General features: G+C 41.5%; 2 protein-coding genes across 4 annotated transcripts in view; both read left to right on the forward strand.

The window, feature by feature from the left end:
* Nucleotides 1-994: 994 nt before the first annotated feature.
* The window catches only part of ANO10 (anoctamin 10), a 227,894-nt gene continuing 206,283 nt past the window's right edge, over nt 995-22,605 (forward strand). Inside the window, exons 1-4 of one of the 3 annotated variants that reach the window (XM_038570266.1) lie at nt 995-1,177; nt 8,436-8,588; nt 12,426-12,623; nt 14,217-14,351. In XM_038570266.1, coding sequence (XP_038426194.1) covers nt 8,450-8,588; nt 12,426-12,623; nt 14,217-14,351 — 472 coding nt within the window. In that variant the 5' untranslated portion in view covers nt 995-1,177; nt 8,436-8,449. The remainder of the gene's footprint in view (nt 1,178-8,435; nt 8,589-12,425; nt 12,624-14,216; nt 14,352-22,605) is intronic. The other 2 variants (XM_038570265.1, XM_038570264.1) reach the window with 2 other exon arrangements.
* Nucleotides 9,524-10,429, forward strand: LOC119877428 (ferritin heavy chain-like). Its single transcript, XM_038570267.1, has one exon. The coding sequence runs from the start codon at nt 9,722-9,724 to the stop codon at nt 10,145-10,147; it is 426 nt and encodes a 141-aa protein (XP_038426195.1). The 5' UTR covers nt 9,524-9,721; the 3' UTR covers nt 10,148-10,429.

Here is a 22,605-nt window from a genome sequence, read left to right on the forward strand (position 1 = left end):
AAGAAGAATCCCTCCACCCCAACCTCGCTTTCCGAAAGTTCTCGTTTACGAAAGACCTACAGTAGTACCTGTTTTCGCTACTGAAAGGAAATCTGAGGAGGGCTGCCGCCTTTACTAAAAAATCTCTTACTCCAGTAACGAAGGTCTTTTGTAAGAGCCCGGACACCCGCGTTCTCGCTCAGCGGCTCCACCAGTGCCCCCCTCTCCGCGCACCGCCGCCCAGCGAGGCCGCACCCCGCTTCCGAGAGACGGCCCGTCGGACGCGCCCCTCCCGCCGTGGGCCCCCCGCCGCCCCCGAGGGACAGCCCGCAGGGCACGCCTCTTCCGCGCGCCGCCGCGCTCCCGCTCTCGGCGGAGGGCCAGCTAGGCTCATCTCCTTGTTCCGCGGAGCCGTTTCCGTCCCGGCCGGGAGGACTCCCGCGAGGCCCCGCCCTCCCGCGAGGCCCCGCCCTCCCGCGAGCCCCCCTCCCGCGAGCCCCGCCCTCCCCGCGAGCCCCGCCCTCCCGCGAGCCCCCCTCCAGCGAGCCCCGCCCTCCCCGCGAGGCCCCGCCCTCCCCGCGAGCCCCGCCCTCCCGCGAGGCCCCGCCCTCCCGCGAGCCCCCCTCCCGCGAGCCCCGCCCTCCCCGCGAGCCCCGCCTCCCGCGAGCCCCCCTCCAGCGAGCCCCGCCCTCCCCGCGAGGCCCGCCCTCCCGCGAGCCCCGCCCTCCCGCGAGGCCCCGCCCTCCCGCGAGCCCCCCTCCCGCGAGCCCCGCCCTCCCCGCGAGCCCCGCCCTCCCGCGAGCCCCCCCTCCAGCGAGCCCCGCCCTCCCCGCGAGGCCCCGCCCTCCCGCGAGCCCCGCCCTCCCGCGAGCCCCGCCCTCCCGCGAGCCCCGCCCTCCCGCGAGGCCCCGCCCCGCTCCGTACGGCGCAGTGCCGGCCCCGCCTCTCGCGGCGTGGTCCGCTGTGCCTGCGCTCCGGCTCCTAGGCCCCGTCAGCCCCGTCAGCCCCGTCAGCCCCGTCAGCCCCGTCAGCGCCGTCAGCCCGGTCAGCCCCGTCAGCGCCGTCAGCGCCGCCAGCCCCGCCAGCCCCGCCACACCCAGCGGCCTGCGTCCGCCCCTGCCAAAGAGCGTCCGCGGGGGCTCCTGAGTCTCTCCGGCCCCGGGCCCGCCTCCGAAGGCGTGGAGCGCCGCTGCGGCCGGTACGTGGGGGAAGGGAGCGCAGACCCTCGTGTCGGCGGCGGGGAGCCGGCCTGTGCGGGGCTGAGCTCGGGCTGCCTGGCGGCGGGGCTCCTTCCGTCCCGGTGCACCCCCAGTGTTGGCAGCCCAGGAACGGGACGTGGGCCGGGATGGGGGGAGATGCGGGCTCGGGGGGGTAGTCGCAGGGAGGGGGGCTGGGAAGAAGGGCCTGTTCAGCGGGGCTCGGGACTGACGCCCCCCGGGTTCAGCGGGGCGGGTTGGGGGAAGTCCGAACCCTCCGTGGCCGCAGCGGACTTGCGGGGTCCGGGTGATGGGCTGCCCAGGCTCCGCGCGGGGACGTAGCGTACGACTCGAGTCATGCGTGCGAGCCAGGGGCAGGGCCTGGGACACCTGAGAAGGTGGCTGGAGCAGAGCGGTCTCCCCGTGGGCGCCTCCCCGGGCCTGGACTGGGCGGCACGGGCTGCTGCAAAACACCGCTCCGGCCGCCTGGACACTGTGCACAGGGTCCCACGTAGTAAGTGCGGTGGGGTTCGCCCAGGATGAAAACAGTTCCCGTTTCCTTAAACCTGCGGAGTTTAATTTTTAAGAATTTAGCCCCGTGGCGTTAAAAAAAAAGAAATCTTTATTATTTGCCTCTTTCCAATTTGAAGTCACACCAACCTACGGAACTCGATGTTTCTAAGGTTTCCTGTTTTGTGAGTATGATACATAGTTTTCAATTCACGGTGGAAAGTAGATCATATCTGCGCAGACCAGCTATTGAATGAATTTTAAAAGGTCGAAAATAATGGAAGGGAATGGAAAAGGCTTGGTAAATTGGAGTGTGTGGCTTAAAGCCAGTGCAACTTGTTTTTCATTGTAGAAACATGGAATATTGAGAAAAAGTATAGGGATAAAAGTTAAAATCCCATGTAATTTCGCCAACTCTTAACATTTGGGTGCAAATCTTCTTAATTCTTTTTGTATTTTATTGCAAATTAAATGTACATATTACATCATTGGGGTCATATTGTTATATTAATTTGTTTGCTTTTTTCCCCCACTTAGCACTTGCCTGGATCATTAAAAATTCTCCTTAAACATCTTTTTAAATGGTTGTATGGTTATCATGGATTCATTCTTTTATCACAGTAGAAATTTAGTTTTGTGTCAGGTGCTGCACTTGCAGGGGAGATTCAGGGCTGCTTCAGATTTTCAGACATTATTCCAGCCTAAATAAGCAAAATCTTGTCAGTATGTGGCATAATGAGAGTAGATACAAAGTTTAAATGAGAGGTGGAAATATTGTTGTTTCACTTCATTGGTCAGTCTGTGGCAAGGCTCAGTTGGGTGATTCTGTGCAGAGGTGGCCTTCTGTTAGTGCAGCATCTAATCAGGCCAGGGCTTGGGCTGCTGTGGCCAGGCCGTCTTCAGTATGTCTTGTCTTGACTCTCCTGCATCTTCTTGTGGGGTCCTGATACCACCAATTTCCCAGGTATGGGAGTGGGCCTCACCAGCTTCCTTACCTTGTCAGTGTCTCTGAGAAACTCTAGTGAGGGTGGCTGTGTGCAGTGTTGATTTCCCACTATTAAATTTGCCCACATCTTACATAACACCAAGACGCAGCTACCTTGGGTCTCAAGGAAAAAATGTCCCACAAATGCCCTCATAGTTAACTGCCTACTGGAGGTTTCAGAGCATGTCCCCAAGTTGTCTTTACCCTCAGGGCCTCTGGAGCTGTCCTGTACTTCCTTCTAGCCCTGGCCATTAAAGTTATAACTTTTCTCCTAAGAAAATCCCTCTCATTTTCCAGCTCAATCATTGTGGCCCTTCATTTTTCTCTCACTGATGTGTTCCTGTTCTGCTTCATGACAGAGTAATTGTGTAATTTTGGTTTACATTTCTCCTTGAGTCTGAAATAAGGTGATTTCTGAAGACTGCTTGTGCATTTCCTTCTTACTCGCCTTTGAATTTATAATTCCACTGGTTCCCCACCTCCTACACTCAGAAAGTGAATACACGGTCTCCTTTTCTTGATCCTTGAATGTACATACCCCCAGCTTCCCCACCCCCAACCCATGGTTGAACTCACAGTGTGTTTGTATGGACATTTCAACCACTCTGGTCAGTATTTACCTCTTACTGTAGGCAAGTGATCCAGTAGCTAATCTAACAGCCACATGAATCCAAGTCATTTATAGGCCTCCCTTTGGCCCTCTGTGCAGTCCAGCACATGATAAGAACAGAATTTGGGATGGCTATCCTGTGCCCCAGAGCATCTGTGAAACCTGTATGCTATGCCTTTTAGTCATTCCTGGCAGCTGTCCTGGTTGACAACCTGCATAAAATGGAGAAATTGTTTGCAGTTGCAGAAATCATTCTATCTTTCAGTGCCTAAGAAGACTACATATGTTGAATCATTGTTTTTAGATTGGCCCCAACTGGGACCATGAGCCTCTCTTCCATACCCACACTTAAATGTCCTCCCATCTGGTATTTTGGTACCATGTGCTGGTCATATATATTGTAATGGTGAACCAAGCTCATATTAGGATCCTCTGGTGAAAGCAGGTTGCAGAACTCAGCTTAGGCCAAGGCTGCCATGAGGCTTCTTGTTTTCACTACTTTAGACTTGCTGTTCACTCCATTGGGCCAGCCAACTGGAGAGTGGGTTTAGGGCATGCCTGGATTCCACTGACCAGTTAACTGTAAAACTAAATCCTCCTTACCTGTACTCTGCTGCATGCAGAGCACAGGGGCAGGAGTCCCCCAAGGAAGGGACATCCAGAGGTTTTCTATACAGGGACAAAAATTCCCTGAGCAGTAGGTTCCCCTAGGTTGGTTACAGGGACAGGAAGAAGAGAGCACAGAAGGTATAGCAGGATGAGGAAGGGCATCTTAGGCAGCCAGGGTTGTAAGTACATTTTGGCTCAATGGATGGCTTAAGTGTAGAACAGCTGAAAACTGCAAGCGTTAACAGAGCAGAGTTGGTCCTTAAAGGATTGTCACCGACAGTGTTGAAACCCCAAAAGCATTTTATGTCCTGGAGAAAGGGATCAAAGCTTACCAAACTCCACTAAAAAGCCTTAGTAGTCTTTCCCCCTCACATGGTTCACATTGCACAAAGCAGAGTCCATGCAACACTGCCATTTGTGTTAGTCTTTGAGACTTTTATGGAGCAAAAGCATGCACCTGTACAGTTTGGCTAGGCCAGTGTTTCTTCTAATGACAAAACTGTAAAACTGACTTTATTGACTAAGTTCATAAAAATGAAAAAAAGATCTTTTTCAGAAAATCATTCAAAGAGCACTGGTCTTCAGTTCTAAATCTGCCATGCTGGTTGTGTGAGTTTGGGTCTTATGAACATAGTACAGTGATATCACAGGATTAAATGACCCCTAAAGCTCCTTCTCCTCTAAAAATTCTATCATTCTCCAGCTCCTTTGGTGCTTTTGGCAGTCTCCTTTTGGATAAGAGGGAATGCGCCTAGATGCTGAGTCCTTTCTTTTTTTTTTTTTTTTTTTAAGATTTTATTTATTCATGAGAGACACATAGAGAGGCAGAGACACAGGCAGAGGCAGGCTCCATGCAGGAAGCCTGAAGTGGGACTCGATTCTGGGTCTCCAGGCCCTGGGCCGAAGGTGGCACGAAACCACTGAGCCACCCAGGCTGCCTGACTCCTTTCATTTTATATACTGTTGGACAGAAGGCTTTTTCATTGTTAGTTAATCTTTACTCCAAAACATCTTTAAAATTAAGCAACTCTTCTTTCACAGGGTTCGTATGGTTTTAATCAGGGGACTAAAGCAAAATATTACCTTGTATTATCCAGGTTTAAAAAAGTATCATTTGGCCTTTACTAAAAGGTGCATTTTACACGTACTGTTGAAAATGTGGGGCTCGTGCATACTATTTGACAACAGTAAAAACCATTTTTTTAATAATTATAAAAAAACTCTTGCTCATTAAAATTCAATCAAAAAGAAAAATTTAAAGAAGAAAATAACAATCAGCTTACATCCTACTACTTAGACATGGTAGTTTGGAGAAATATATCTGACTAATCATTGATAGGATGTTTATTAAAACACACACAGTATAGATTGAAATGTGAGTGTATCCACACATGGTTAAGGGTGTGAGCTCTGACCTGAGGCCACCACAGTTTAAATCCCAATTCTCCTGCTTGTTACTGTGTGACATTGGACAAACCTACTTCTGTGACCTTAGTTTTCTCATCTGCTAGATGAAAATGTTAAGAGTTTCTTCCTCATAGAATTGGTGTGAGAATTTAATGAGTAGTCCAGTGCTTTGCATGTAGTAAGTCCCCAGCAAACGTTAGCTAGTGTTGCCATTTTGCTATTAGTATGGATCCTGTATATCCGTAAATGGGATCATGCTTTGTATTTTTTTTTTTTTTTACCTTACAAGGAGTTATGAAATGTTCTCCATGTTAATATAGTCACATCTGTATCCTTGTGTTGATGGTTCTATTGTATAGTTGTGACACACTTTATGTATTTAGCCAATCTCCCCTTGTTAGACTTTCAGTTGTAAGTTATTTCTTGTTTCTTTGCCATAACTAAAACCCAGAAATAAATAAGAAAGAAAAAAAGAAAATTATAATGAACTTCTACTATATGTAGATTCTTTTTTATTATCTCCTTGGCATAAATTCCTAGAAATGGCATTGTTGTGTAATGAATAGTAGGAGTATTTAGTATTATTTTTCATACTGCCACTCTGCTTTCTGGAAAGGTGATACTAAAGTACAACATCTGTCAGGCATGTGTGAAAATACCCAATTTTCTACACCTGTACCAGAACTGGGCCTTGTCTACATTTCAACTTCAGCAAAACTGAAAAGGGAAAGGCATCTTATATTAATTTTACATTTCTTTTATTAGTATGTTTGAGCATCTTTTCAAAATGTGTGTTGGCTGCTTGTATTTCTTCTTTTGTGACTTGTGATTTTAGTTTTTTGTATTTTTTTTGTTAATCTGTGGGTGTCCAAATTGACTTGAGAATTTTTCAAGCTTGGAAACAGAGTTAAAGATGATATTCCCAAGAGTTTGTAGGAACTCTTTGGATATCAGAGATAGTGACACGTTGTAATATATTAGAAATCTTGTTAAGGTTGTCTCAAGTAATGAAGGGCATGTAGTATCTCAAATGAGAATAAATCAGTGAGCAAATATTTATTACGAATTTGTAGCTGGTGCTCATATATGTGTATAGAACTGAAACCTGCATTTAGTGTCTTTAAAAGATTATTTTATGACCTGGTAATTATGAATAAGGTAGGCCTTTTATTACGATATTAGGCAATGCATAAATGGCAGAAAACTGACATCTTTGATGCATGTCCACATGTACCCTGCTGAACCCTTGATTGTGCCCTGAACCCTGATTGTGCCATTCTTTCCAACTTGCCTCTTTATTTACTCTTTCCCACATCCCAGGTCAGAAACCTTAGAGTTATCTGCATATACCTTTTCCAAGTTGAAGGGTGTCTGGTTCTCAGCCTCCCTTCCAGGAAAGTTAATCTCTCCCTCCTGCTGCCCCACCTCACCTGTTTATGACTATGGTGCTCAGGCCTTGTGTTAGAATGATTTGGTGCACATTTGCTTCTGCTGTAGGACTGCGAGCTCCCCAGAAGCAAGATGGGGACCTTACTTTTGTACTTTCAGACTCTGTCACAGCATGGCACAAAACATTTACTACATAAATGTTCATTGTACTTGATATTTCCAGTTAAAAGTTGGTGATGCCTAAGCCTCTGTAGTCTACTGGCAGATTAACCATTTTCCCCAACTTTTTGTTATGAAAAAATTTTAAAGTTCAGAGGAGTTGAAAGATGAAAAACACAGTCTTGCCCCCTAAATTTACCTGTTGAGGTTCATATTGCTCTGACACGTAGTTAATCCTCTGCTCAGAAACTTATAGTGACTCCTTTCTGGCCATTGGAGCAGATGTGAACTGTACCTTAAATTTCAGTCAACAGCTCACAAAATGTGGCCCCTCCTTGCTCTGGTCTTAATGTTCTTATCCTATACTGTCTTTATTCTTCCATCATTGATTTGTGTAGAACATGGTTTTCTCCCTTTTCTTGATTGAAAACTTCTGCATATTAAGCGTTCTGAGTTCCCATAGCTCTAATTGGTATGTTTTATTCTTTCATTCCATATAATTCCTGACCACATTATTTTAGCTGTTTGAAGGGGAGTACTGAGTCCTGTTTTGATCTGGTTACTTTCATAAAGTGTAGCATGCTGACTTTTGATTTGGCTGGTATTTTATAATAGCGTTCCTGAAGCATTTGTGCTATAAGATGAACTCAGCATTGATTTATAATACCTATGTTGCCCCAAAACTATGTTCTATGGGAGAAAAACAAAAGTGTATTACTGTACACCAGATTACACTGTTCTATTAGATCAGCTTGTTGCAAGATCATAGTTCATCCTTTAGAATGGAAAGGTGTTCGGTGGTGTTGTGCACTCCTTTTGTGATTGTTCCCAGGAATTGATTGGCACTTGTACTTTGGAGTCATTAAAACTTAAATCAAGTACAAGCTTAGAATAAGATTGTCTAAAGTCTAGAAATTGTCCCTGCTGCGAATCAATGGGTTAGAGAGATTCGCATGAAAAACATTTTAGAGGGAGGCCATTAGGCCTTAGTTTAATACCATTTGTGGGTGTCCAAGTTGACTTGAGTCATTTTTCAAACTTGGAAACAGAGATAAAGATGATATTCTCAAGAAAGAAAAACTAGGAAGGAAGCTAATAGGTAGTGCTGCAGCTGTACCTAATCTACTTGTATTTCTCTGATTCTGTTGGCTGTTTGTCATCATTATTTTGTAAGGGAATGTTATTTCCTCTATTTAGAATGCCATCCAAGTCTCACCGGCAGACTCCTATTCATTCTTTTAAATCCCGTTCAGGTGTCAAATCCCTTATAAATACTTCTGTACTCTTCCTGTGTGAAAGCACGTTTTACACTGCTGTCCTTCCCTTTATCTGGGTGTCCCCCCTGCTGTGTTCTGAGCTGCTTACAGAAAAGGATGGTGTTCCGCCTTACTTTGTTTGGGCCTAGCTTACGCATGTGCTGTGAACCATTGGTTGAGCCTGTCACATAACACAACTGGATCATGAGATATTTTCCTTTTTCTTGGAATCCAGAATTAGGTGTAATTAAGAGAAAATACAAATATATGTTTGTCTAAATATATTTCTCTTTTCTGTTGTAACCCATGTGCTTTATATTTTATTTTAATTTCAGCAAGTTTGTGAAAGATGAAAGTGACCTTACCAGCTTTGGATACTTGTGAGAGTTCCTTCACACCTTTGGTGGTCCTAGAACTGGCTCAGGATGTCAAAAAAGAAACCAAAGAATGGCTGAAAAACAGAATTGTCTCTAAAAAGGAAGATGGTGGTGAGTAAAATAAACATAATTCAGACTTAGTTGTGATCAGTGACTAAAAGTATATTTTCAAATACGTCTTACAGTTTTTTCATTGATATGTTTCTAAAATTAATATCTATTTCTTTGCTCTTCATTTATGTAGATATGAAAGGAGACCTTAAGTCAACATTAGACCAAAAGCAACCTGAGTGATTTTGTTCACAGCTCTAAATGCTGTGCCTAGTACCTGGCCTGGCACAGTAGGTCACTATTTGTCAAACGAAAAAACAAGTATCTACTGAGTGCTCTTTATATGTGAGTTATGATGTTGAGGGAGAGATTAATATGGTCTTCTGCCTGCAAGGATGTTACTGTCAGTGTATGGATACTGAATGCCAAATCCTGGAAATTGTGTAGTAACAGGACAAAAATAAACCCCACAATAAAAAACCCTAATGAAAGAACTGTTACAAAGCAGTGCATGCTACTTAAAAATGAATTGTTTGTAAACTAGTTGGAAGGGTAAAGGGAAGACAGAGGTGACACTTGGTGATACTTTTTGGGATGGAAAAGGATGACTTTATAGAAGCCAAAGCTTACCCCTCTCCTGAAGGGCAAATAGGCATCTAGATCTGGTGAGAAGGTGGAGGACATTTTACATGAGCAAAAACTTCATAAAATTATACAAAACAAGAATTGATTTGCACTTGCACTTCACCTAAAACTTTACCAAGTCTCCAAACACTGAATACAACTTAAATAGGCAGGTTTTTAAGTAAAGATTTTTACTGTAAACGGAAATGCTTTCTAAATAGTAAAGCCTTGGATCAAAGTGGAATTTTTAATGTTTTGCAAACAACTGAACCAAAAGAAGACTGAAAAACTGGAATACCTTCTTATTGAAATCTGACGTGTTTCACTGGGTTGGAGTCCCTTCTTTAAAATTCTTGTGATGGGCCAGTCTCCGCCGAGAGTCGCCGCGGCTTCCTGCTTCAACAGTGCTTGGACGGAACCCGGCGCTCGTCTCCCCTCCCCGGGCCCGCCGCTCAGAGCCAGCCCTCGGCCACCTCCACGCAGCGCTCTCGGACCGCCCCAAGGCCTCCGCCGCCGCCGCCCCAGCGCCGCGCAGCCGCCGCCGCTGCCGCCTCTCCTCAGCTTCCGCCATGACGACCGCGTCCCGCTCGCAGGTGCGCCAGAACTACCACCAGGACTCCGAGGCCGCCATCAACCGCCACATCAACCTGGAGCTCTACGCGTCTTACGTCTACTTGTCCATGTCTTATTACTTTGATCGCGATGATGTGGCTTTGAAGAACTTTGCCAAATATTTTCTCCACCAATCTCATGAGGAGAGGGAACATGCTGAGAAACTGATGAAGCTGCAGAACCAACGAGGTGGTCGAATCTTCCTTCAGGATATTAAGAAACCAGACCGTGACGATTGGGAGAATGGGCTGAATGCAATGGAGTGTGCATTACACTTGGAAAAGAGCGTGAATCAGTCACTACTGGAACTGCACAAACTGGCCACTGATAAAAATGACCCCCACTTGTGTGACTTCATTGAGACTCATTACCTGAACGAGTAGGTGAAATCCATCAAAGAATTGGGTGACCATGTAACCAACCTGCGCAAGATGGGGGCTCCCGAATCTGGCATGGCAGAGTATCTCTTTGACAAGCACACCCTGGGAAACAGTGATAGTGAGAGCTAAGCCTTAGGCTGTCTTCCCATAGCCACAGGATGACTTCCCTGGTCACCGAGGCAGTGCATGCATGTTGGGGTTACCTTTACCTTTTCTATAAGTTGTACCAAAACATCTACTTCTTTTCGTTTGTATCATTCCTTCAAATAAAGTAATTTGGTACCCCCCCAAAAAAAATAAATAAAAATAAAAAAAAAATAAAAAAAAATAAAAAAAAATAAAAGTCTTGTGATGGAAGAACATTCGTAAATGCCTAAGAGCAAGGGACTTCAGTGTATTGTCTTCCCTGCTCGTGGTGTGGCTTCAGCACGGAGACACAGGGATGGGGCAGAGGTAGGCATCTTTCTACACTGCTGGGAAATATGAAAGAGCATTCCAAAAAAGTATCCTGATATTTCAGGTAAAGGCAGTGGATTTATTTTATTTTATTATTTTTAAAAAAATTTTATTTATTCATGAGAGAGAGAGAGAGAGAGAGAGAGAGGCAGAGACACAGGCAGAGGGAGAAACAGGCTTCATGCAGGGAGCCCGATGTGGGACTCGATCCCAGGACCCCAGGATCATGCCCTGAGCCAAAGGCAGACACTCAACTGCTAAGCCACCCAGGCGTCCCATGGCAGTGGATTTAACACTCATGTTTACTTTTACTCTCTTTCAAACCTCTATGGAAATGACAATAAAAGGATCTTTAAAAAAGAGATATCTACTTTGACAAAGAAGAAAGAATTTAACAACAGCACCATTTTGGAAGCTAGAAAACAGGTGGATGAGTGGTAAATAAGTTCTCAGACTTGAACAAGTCAAAGCTGAAGTTGGCAGGAGTACAAACTGAGGTGCAGTTTCGTTTGCACCACAGAATGCTCCTGTGGACTTAGGTATTAGTGATTGTAGGGGCCTATGGGGGTGGAAATAAGTGGTACCAAGAGCAAGAAAAAAAGAATCGACTGAGATTCATTTAAGAAATAGATTCCCCCGATCCCTGTATTCTACGATTGCTGCAGAAGACTGAATTTTCTCTGTAAAGGGTCAGATGCTTGGATTTTGGCATGGGGGCTTCTGTGATAGAGAGATTCTGTACTGAAAATAGAGTAATGGAGTATTGTTCCCCTTATCCTCCATCCCACTAATCTCATACCTAATTTAGTTTCTAGAATGTTAGCAGCTAGATTCAAATCATCTAGGAAGCAGATTGAATAATCTTCCTTGGGGAGTCTAACCAAACACAAAATAACCAAAGGTGTAGAAATCAGAGAATTGCCCATGGAAAACAACCTGGCCAGAGGACTGTGCATTAAAGGCCATCTTCAGTGAGCTCCATCTAAACCTTCAGAACTTGAGTACAGCCTCCTAGAACCCCTTTCTTAAACACGCACATACAGGAAAAGATCACCACACATCTGAGGAAAGTCCGTAACATGAAAGACAAAGCTTAACCTAAACAAACAGGTAGAAACAGCAAACTGCAGAAGAAGAAAACCAAGAGAGAATTAAAAACTTAACTCCTTCACTTATGAGAGGGCAGGACAGACATTCTGTAAATCAAGAGTTGGAGACTGTAAAATATTCATTTAGAAAAACAGAGCTTATATAAAGTTGAAGTATGAAAGCAAAATTTAAAAACACAGTATTAGGGTTAGAAGATAATCTTGATAAAACCTCCCAGAAAATAGAGCAAAAGGTACAGAATTAGGAACTTTGAGAGAGAAAAAGTCAGGAAGTTAGAGACTAGGCCAGGAGGTACACATCTTAAATAAAAAGAGTTCTAGAAAGGGGACAGAGGGAAAGGAGAAGAAGAAATCATCAAAGGAAACCTCAAGGGTGATGCCAGGCCTTTTCAGATGGAAAGGGCCCACTGCACTGTAGGTGAAAATGGTTTGTCATCGGAAAGTTCCAGAACCCTGGGAATGGAGACATACTACAAACTTCAAGAAAGAAAGACACAGTAGGTCACACATTAAGGATTAGACTTCTGAGCAGAAATATAGGATGCTAGAAGGTAGTTTTCTGGAGGATATCAACTTACCTGTAATTCCTATTTATTTAGAAGATAGATTTGAATTGTTAATACATTTTCCTTATATCAAGCTAGAAACAATACTTATTTAGAATGTTTTCATTTTTGAAACTTTTCTAAGATTGCTTTTACCTTTTGTTTTTGAAGGTGCCCAGCTGCTATTTAGACCACTATTAAATAAATATGAGAAAGAAACACTAGAAAATGAGAACTTATATCTTGTTGGTGCCTCCAAAATTACATTATTACTGGGTGCAGAAGCAATGGGTTTGGTAAAGGAGTGTAATGATAACACTATGAGAGCCTTTACATATGGAACCCGACATAACTTCAAAGATTATGATGGTAAGTCCCAAGATTGTTTCTATCAGCATCAGTTTATGTCAAAAATAAGTTTTTGATGAGTAGATCAGGGGTCAGCAAACACATTAAGGGTCAAATAGTAACTATTTTAGGCTATGCAGGCCATATATTCCCTTGCTGTTACTTGATACTGTCCTTGTAAAGCAAAAGCAACCTTAGACCATAAGAAATAAATGGGTGAAGATGCGTTCCACTAAAATTTGCTAATGCAATATGCCCCATGGGCCTTACTTTGGGAACCCCTGGAATGGGTGAACATAAATTAGCATGACAATATAACATATAATTCTGTTCTAATTCTCAGAATGGTAAGTATTCACTAGCTTGATACAGAAAAATCTTATAAGGAGAAATGCAGTAGTAGTCCAGAGTTGTAGAATTGCCATTTTCTGTAGGGTAACTGGTTCTGTTCTGGTCTCACAGAGGGTCCAGAAGGGAATGGATTCTGGAAAGAACTGAGAAAGCCAGGATGTCTGTGATGTCAGAGTGGGAGTTTGGTTCCAAAATAATTTAAATTGGTCCCTGCTGGGGCTTTTGGAGTTAGGAGAAGATGTGTTGTGATTAGGCTTCTTCAGACTCACTCTGGATTTTTATGTCTTAGTGCATACATGGTAATGGTAAAATTCACCTCATTTTTAAGAGGATTCACTTGTCAAAATATACTAGTTTTCTTATCAGATTGTCTTCTCCCTCATTTATGGGAGGGATTTTCAACCCCAGAAGGGAATGGCTTGAGCTTGAGAGTTTGAAGGAGGAGAATTTGTCATATAGCCAAACTTCAGTTCCATTCCCTGGTTAAAATAGTGTTAGAATTAAAGACCATGTTGCCTTCTGCTCATTGGTATTAGATGGGATCAAGCAAGCATCTGCCGTTTGGATGTTTCTACTATATTATATAAGAACTGGTATTGTAGCCTCCCCCCTCTTAGTCGTAAGAGATACATTCAGAGACTCCCAGTGGATGCCTGAAATAGCAAATAGTACTGGATGCTGTATATGCAGTGTTTTCCTATATGCACATCTCTGTGACAAAGCTTATTTTGTAAATGAGGCACAGTAAGAGATTAACAACAACAATAATAAAATAGAATAATGATGACAATCTACTGTAATAAAAGTTAATGCAAATGTGGTCTCTCTCTAAAAGTGCCTTTTATTGTATACACCCTTCTTCTTGTGATGAAGTGAGATGGTGCAATGCTCTCCTGATGAGATGAAGGGAGGTGAATGACCGAAGCATTACAACATAGTGTTAGGCTACCTCTGACCTGACGATAGGTCAGAAGGAGGATCATCCACTTCTGGACCATGATTGATGTGGGTAACTGACTGCCCAGAAAGCAAAACTACAGATAAGGCGGGACCATTGTACCATGATTGAAGAATTGTATTATTTGAAGGCAAAACAATGTTTTTCTTCATATAGCATATCAAAGGTGCTTTATGTTCTGTTTAATTTAGCAGTTTTATACTTTGCTTACTTACTCCTTATTTATTTATACCATCATTTCTGTATTCTTAACCTTATTTTGGCTATTACGGAGAAAATAATGGTAAATTTTTGCTTTCATTTAGATGACAATGATGACTTCCTTACAATGGCAGAATGTCAATTCATTATCAAACATGAGCTTGAAAATCTTAGAGCCAGAGATGAAAAGATGATCCCTGGTTACCCCCAGGCAAAATTGTATCCAGGAAAATCATTATGTAAGTCATTATATCAACTCTAATGCAATTATTTTTTTCTTGGTAGACATGGATAACAAGTTAGGCTTTATTTTTTTTTCTTACTAAAAAACATAGAACTTTACAATTACTTATTTTTTTCATGAACATATTTTTTGCTTTTAGAGCTTCATTACATTGTACCTTTAGATCAATATATTTTTTCTAGGTGTGTGCGGGTAGCTCAGTTGGTTAAGCATCTGACTTTGGCTCAGGTCATGATCCCAGGGTCCTGGGACTGAGCCCTGCATTGGGTTCCTGCTCAGTGGGGGATCTGTTTCTCCCTCTGCCTCTTCACCTCCTCCCTCCTTGTTCTCTCTCTCTCTCAAATATAAAAATAAAATATTTTTTAAAAATATATTTGTTCTATATGGCTTACTACTTATTTATTGAGGTCTCACAGCATTCAGTTAGCTTATAATTGGGTGTGAATACATACACATATTACTCCTATTAAGATTAGCAGAGTTTACTTTATGCCCAGACACTCACTGTATTGGGAGTCTGGGGAGGAATGAAAATGGGAGCCATCCTGGAGCCCACTTTCCATCCCCTCTCATCAGTGAGTGAGAACATGGAAACATGGCATAGGAAGAGGCACAAAGTGGCATAATACCTAGATGCATATCAGCATTTTGCAACTTTGTGATTTTGTGTCATTCTGTTTCAATGACAATACTAGTTTTCAGATGAAAGTGCTCACTGCAGTGTGTAATTCCACATTTGCCTCGAACCTCCCAGATGGCGGCAAGGCCTTAGAGCATTTTTGCTGCCCAAATATTCATAAACGTATTCTCTAGGCAGTGTAATACTACCTTCCAGTCTTTCCAGTCTTTCTCTCATGAGGACAGATTCAGTCCATATTCAAATTTTTCTAGTTGTCACCAAATATATATAGACTTGGTTTGTTCAAACCAAGATCCAATCATAGATCACCCATTTTGTATGGTGGTTATATGTCTTAACTAGCTCTCCTATTGTGATAAAGCACATGTAACATGAAATTTAAAGATTGAAAAATCTTAAAATATCTTATCCCTCTTCATAGCTCCTTTCATCTTATAAAACTGAAACTCTATTGATTAAACAGTCACTTTCCCTTCTCCCCTTGACCCCAGTACAGTCAACTACCTTTCTACTTTCTGACTGTGGTTTTGACTACTCTAAATATCTCAAATAAGTGGAATCATACAGTATTTCTTTCTTTGTGGCTGGTTTATCCCACTTAGCATTATGTCCACAAATTCATCTATGTTGTGGTATATGTTGGAATTTCTTTCTTATTTGGAGCTGAATAATTGTATGCATATACCACATTTTGCTTGTTTACTCATCCATCAGTGGACACATGGGTTGCTTCTATCTTTTGTCTATTTTGAATAATGTTATGAACATGGATGTGCAAATATCCCTTCAAGACCTTGCTTTCAATTCTTTGGGTATATGCCCAGAAGTGGAATTGTTGGGTCATGTGGTACTTCTATATATGATTTTTTGAGGTACCTCTGTATTGTTTTCTACAGCAGTTGTACCTTTTTACATCCCTACTGACAGTGCACAAGGGTTCCGATCTCTCCACATCCTTGTCAACACTTGTTATTTTCTGATGTTTTGATGGTTGTCATTCTAATGGGTATAAGGTGATATCTTGTTGTAGTTTGATTTGCATTTCCCTGATGATGAATGATGTGGAACATTTTTTTTTTTTCTCCTGTGCTTTTGGCTGTTTGTATGTCTTTGGAGAAATGTCTTTTCAACTCATTTGCTCATTTTTGAATCAGGTTGTTTTGTTGCCTTTTAGAAATTATATATTCTAGATATTATTCCCTTATATATATCATTGGCAGATATTTTTATCTATTTTTATGGATTGCCTTTTTACTTTGTTGATACTGCCTTTTGAGGCATGAAATTTTTAAATTTTTATGAAGTCTGACTTACCTATTTTTTCTTTATGCCTGTACCTTTGGTGTTATATCTAAGAAATTATTGCCAATGTTGTGAAGTCACATCCAATGTCATGAAGCTTTTCCTCTATATTTTCTTCTAAGAGTTTTATAGTTTTGGGTCTTATACTTAGGTCTTTAAGCCATTTTGATTAAGTTTTGTCTGGTGTTAGGTAGGGGTTCAATTTCTTTCTTTCTTTCTTTCTTTTTTGGTTAGAGTTCATTTTCATTCTTTTGCACGTGGATACTCAGTTTTCCCAGTATCATTTGTTAAAAGACTGCCCTTTCCCCATTGAATGGCCTTGGTATCCTTGTCACAAATCATTTGACCATATATGTGAGGGTTTGTTTCTGTTCTATTACATTGGTCTGGATGTCTGTCTTTATGCCAGTACCACATTGTTTTGGTTGCTGTGGCTTTGTGGTAGTTTTTGAAAAAGATTTTAGTTATTTATTTGATAGAATGAACACAAGCTGAGAGAGGGACAGAAGGAGAGAAACTCAAGCAGACTTCATGCTGAGCATGGGGTGCAATGTGGGGCCTGATCTTACAACCCTGAGATCATGACCGTAAGTAAGATCGTGATCCAAGCTGAAACAAAGTCAGCCACTTAACCATCTGAGCCACCCAGGCACCCTGGCTTTGCAGTAAGTTTCAAAATCAGGAACTTTTTTCTTCTTTTTCAAGATTGTTTTGGCTAGTTGAGATCCCATGAAATTCCATGTGGATTTTATGCGGGGTTTTTCTATTTTTGCAAAAGGCCTCTTTGGGATTTGATAAGAGATTCATTGAATCTGTAGATTGCTTTGGGTAGTATTGACATTTTAACAGTGTTAAGTCCTGTGAACATGTGATGTGTTTATGTCTTATTTAGCATTGTTTTATCGTTTTTCACTGTATGTCTTTTATGTTTTTAATTTCTAAGTATTTTATTCTTTATGATGCTATTATAAATAGGATTGTTTCCATAATTACCTTTTCAGATAGTTTATTGTTAGTATATAGAAATGCAACTTGTTTTTGTATATTAATTTTGTGTCCTGCTGCTTTGCTGAATTCATCTATTAGCAATGACAGTGTTTTTGCTGAAAACTTAGGGTTTTCTACATAAAAGATAATTATCACTTATCAACAGAGATAATTTTACTTCTTCCTTTCTAATTTGGGTGCATTCTATTTCATCTCTTAATTGTTAGGGCTAGAACTTCAAAATCTGTGTTGAATGGAAGTGGTGAAAGTGGGCATTTTGCCTTATTCCTGATCTAAAGGGAGAGCTTTTAGTCTTTACCATTCAATATGATGTTTGCTGTAAGGCTTCTCAGAGATGAATTTTATTATATGGAGGTAGTTTCCTTCTATTCCGAGTTTGTTGAGTGTTTTTATCATAAAAATGGTGAATTTTATTAAATGCTTTTTCTGCATCGAGTTGATCATGTGGTTCCTCCCCCCCTTCTTTCTGTTAATAGGATATATTAAAATAAGCTGGTTTTTGTACTATCTTTGCATTCCAGGAATAAATTCCACTTGCCTGCTATGTGATCTTTTTACTGTGTGGCTAAATTGAGTTTGCTAGTATTTGATTGAGTGTTTTTACATCGTTGTGCATAAGGGATGTGTGTCTGTAGTTTTCTCTTCTTGTAATGTTGTTGTCTGACTTTGTATCAGGGTAATGCTGGCTTTGTAGAATGAGTTAACAGTGCTCCTCATCAATTTTGGGAGCAAAACTTGAGAAGGATTGGTATTAGTTCTTTAAATATTTGGTAAAATTCACCAGTGTAGTTGTCAGGTCCAGGGTTTTTCTTTGTCAGATTTTTTTCAGTCTCCTTACTAATTCAGTCACCTTACTAATTATAGACCTCTTCAGATTTTCTATTTCTTCTGATTTATGGTAGGTTTTGCATTAGGAATTTGTCCATTTCATGTGGGTTATCTAGTTTGTTGCTGGACAGTTGTTAATAGCACTCTCTTATAATCCTTTTTATTTCTGCAGAATTGGTAGTAATGTCCCCATTTCTACTTCTGATCTTAGTTAAATTAAGTCTCCTCTCTTTTTTTCTTAATTCATCTAGCTAAATATTTGTCAGTTTTGTTGGTCTTTTCCAAGAATCAACTTCGTTTTTTTTTTTTTGTTTGTTTGTTTTTTGTTTTGTTTTGCTTTTAGTTTTCTCTATTGTCTTTCTTCTTCTATTTTGCTTTTCTCTGCTCTAATCTTTCTTATTTTATTCCTTGTGCTAGCTATCGGTTTAGTTCTCCTTTTTCTTGTTCCTTAATTGTAAAGTTAGGTTGCTCATTGGAGGTCCTTGGCTACAAATCTCCTCCCTTTAGCACTGCTTTCTCCATGTCTCCTAAATTTTGTTGTGATGTCTTCTTTGATCCATTAGTTGTTTAAGAATGTGTTGTTTAATTTCCACATGTTTGTGAATTCTTCAGTTTTTCTTCTGCTACTGATTTCTAACTTCATCCTGTTGTGGTCTGAGGATACTTTTTATAATTGATCTTTGTAAATCTGTTGAGATTTAATTTGCAGCCTAACATATGACTGATTTATCCTGTAAAATGTCCCATGTGCACTTGAGAAGAATGTGGTTTTGGTTCTTTATTGTGTGACTTACCTGTTAATTGGATTTTGTGGACTCTCCTGTCTCTGAGGTATGCTGTAGGTGTATGCTATGGATGCTTTTACTTGTTTGCCTTGTTGATCTGTATGGCTTTTAGAAGGTGTCAGGAAATTTGAATGTAGGTACTGATTCTTAATTGTCTACATTTCCTGTTATCTGCATATGTCTTGATATTGATTAGATTGTAACAGTTTTTGTTGACATACATTCATTCAATGTATAGACTAAGGATTACCATGATTTCAGAAGAATTTTTTTCAGTAACCTTTTAAGACTTACTTGATTGTATTTGCTTTCTTTTTGCCTTTAGGTAAGCCAGTTATGTGGGCTCTTACATATTCTCTGAAATAATTTTAAGGTTTTATGTAATTTTCTTAGACTTGTCCACCATTTTCTTGGCTATGTGTTCAGTATTACTTAGTAGCTTTTATTATGACCTTGTATCTGTAGTAATTTTATGGTGTCTTAAATAACTTTTCTGAGCTCTTACCTTCAGTTCTCATAGCTCTTCTTTGGGTTTTAGAGATGGCTTAGTTTCATTGCTTGAAATTTATGAAGAATTCCATAGGTTTCCATTACTTGGTTCTATAATTTCCTGCTGTGTTTCTTCTCTGCCTTTGTTTCTGATTCTCTTTGCCCTGTAATATTTCCGTATAGTTCTATATCAATTGCTTGCAGTTATTACTTAGTTTCTAGTGAGCCCCTGTTTTTCCAAACCACTATCTTCTAGCCGATGTGGTTCGGAGATCCACCATGAGTCCTTTCTGTCTACACCCAGGCAGTGGGGTGGTGGTCCCTGCTCCTTGGTGTCCAGGAGAACCCTGCCCTCTCCTCCTTGGCCCCATTGTGCAGAGGCATAAGTGCTCTTAGCTTAGCCTGGGCTGACTTTTAAAGCCTCTTCTCATGGTTTGTGATTTGGATTTATAGTTTGTTTTTTTCTTATTTTCATCAAAGATAGGGGATCCCTGGGTGGCGCAGCGGTTTGGCGCCTGCCTTTGGCCCATCCTGGAGACCCGGGATTGCATCCCACATCGGGCTCCCGGTGTATGGAGCCTGCTTCTCCCTCTGCCTATGTCTCTGCGCCCCCCCCCCTTTCTCTGTGTGACTATCATAAATAAATTAAAAAAAAAAAAAGATAGGTGTTCCCCTTTATGTGTCTTGTTTCCTTTGTTGTTTTTAACTTTTCTCATGAGCAACAACAGGACAGAGGTGTCTTTCTGCCTCTATATATTACCAGGAGTTCACATTCCACATTCAGGTGCTTGTTTAGGGCCTTTCCAGAATTTTTTTTTTTTTAATTTTTATTTATTTATGATAGTCACAGAGAGAGAGAGAGAGAGGCAGAGACACAGGCAGAGGGAGAAGCAGGCTCCATGCACCGGGAGCCCGATGTGGGATTTGATCCCGGGTCTCCAGGATCGCGCCCTGGGCCAAAGGCAGGTGCCAAACTGCTGCGCCACCCAGGGATCCCGCCTTTCCAGAATTTTAAATCTTTCTGAATCTCTTAGTGGGTACAAGACGGACTGAGGCATTGTCTTGGTTGTCAATGTCAGCATCCCATTTTTTCTGGTTTATCCACGGTATTCAGATTCTTAGGTGGAAGCCTGTGTTTCCACCTGCTAGTTACTGTGCAGGTACATACTCTTTGTGGCAGCTGGGACAGAGACTATGTGTGTGTTCCCATCAGCTGGAGATCTGGAGCATCAGTTTTCCAAATGCTTCCGCTGTTTCAGAGAGAAATTTTCGACTGAATAAAAACCTTGAATGGAATTTTGTACATAGATTTTTCTTGGGTGTATAGGTACCCTTTTGGGTGTCATAAAGCCATAATAGAAATAACTTTCTTGTTGGTAGGATGAGGATTTTATATATAGTGATCCACCATTTCTTTTTTTATAATACATAAAAAAATAAAATCATCTCAGTCATGCTCACTTGAAAATTTTTATGCATCTGAGATAAGAATCCTATTTCCATTGTTAAGGCTGGATTTTTATTTTATTTTAATTAATTATTATTATTTTTTAAAGATTTATTTATTTATTCATGAGAGACATGAGAGAGAGAAGAAGAGACACAGGCAGAGGGAGAAGCAGGCTCTATGCAGGGAGCCTGATGCGGGACTAAATCCCAGATCCTGGGATCACGCCCTGAGTTGAAGGCAGATGTTCAACTGCTGAACCACCCAGGTGTCCAAGACTGGATTTTTAAATTCTGCATTATTCTCTTCCTTAATGTCTTTTAAAATGTGATCCCTACAATGCTGTTTATATCATCATATTTGGCTGAAAAAAATTGTACATGCATATGAGATATGCATAATTATAAAGTGTGAACTATTTTCAGAGTGCAAGTTTTAGAACTAATAAAACTCAGAATAACTTAAAATCTTAGATTTCCATGAAGTTAACATAAGTGGAAAAGCTTGTTCTTTTTTTTTTTTTTTAAGATTTTATTTATTTATTTGTGTGAGAGAGCACAAGCAGGGGGAGGGGCAGAGGGAGAGGAAGAAGCAGGCTCCTTGCTGAACAGGGAGCCCAATGCTGGGCTCAATTTCAGGACCCCAAGATCGTGACCTGAGCTGGACAGACACTTAACCTGTTGAGCTACCCAGGTGCCCCCCCGCCCTCCTCCTTTAGCCTTTATGATTCATGGGAGACATTCCCTGGATATCCTCTTCCCCAAAGCTACCTAAAGGAGAGATTGTAACCTGCTCATTGTGATCCCAATCAGCATTGTGAGAGCTAGCCAGGCCTTTTGTGACAAACACTCCCTGCTATTGCAGGTTTAATTTGATTTTACACACAATGATTGTGATTTTGTTTGTCATAATGTTGTGTTTTGATAACTTTCATTAAGTAGATGGCAGCTTGTGTAGTGGTGAATATGACCTTGAGCCAGTAGTTAGGAGGTATTGGGAACTTGCAGTCAAGGCTCTCACTCATTTCACTAGACAGCGAGCGATGTGGAGTTCTTTTTTTTTTTTAATTTTTATTTATTTATGATAGTCACACACAGAGAGAGTGAGAGAGGCAGAGACATAGGCAGAGGGAGAAGCAGGCTCCATACACCGGGAGCCTGACGTGGGATTCGATCCCGGGTCTCCAGGATCGCGCCCTGGGCCAAAGGCAGGCGCTAAACCGCTGCGCCACCCAGGGATCCCCGATGTGGAGTTCTTAAAGTGTGTCTCTACCTGTGTCTTAGTTGTGTTCATCTTGAGTTTTCTCTATGAGCAAGGATCACTAACCCTCAGACTCTGCCTTCTCCTGTTGATTCCTAATAGTTAATGAAGTAACACAAAGAAAGATTTTCTTTAGAAAAAGGAATTAAGGGAGTTAAGAATTTCTTACATATTAACTGTATCATAAGGGGTGCTATTTAGGTTAAAGCTCTGTCTCAAAATGTCTGTCACATGATTATCATGTTTTGATTTTGGTACATCTCATCTTTAATATTGTCATTCTCTTAGGACACTGTAATAACTACTTCTGAATATCTTCCTTTATACATGGATAGATTAGAGTGGTCAGATACATCTGTCTTCTAACATTATTAATCCACCTTATAAGTAATAAAGTTTCAGGTGAATATCATATAGCAGGCATGTATGTATATAAGAAGACTAAACTATAGATACATATGTATCTGTATTTCTGTCTCTGCATATATTT

This window comes from Canis lupus, chromosome 23 (assembly GCF_011100685.1).
Source record: "Canis lupus familiaris isolate Mischka breed German Shepherd chromosome 23, alternate assembly UU_Cfam_GSD_1.0, whole genome shotgun sequence".
NCBI lineage: Eukaryota > Metazoa > Chordata > Mammalia > Carnivora > Canidae > Canis > Canis lupus.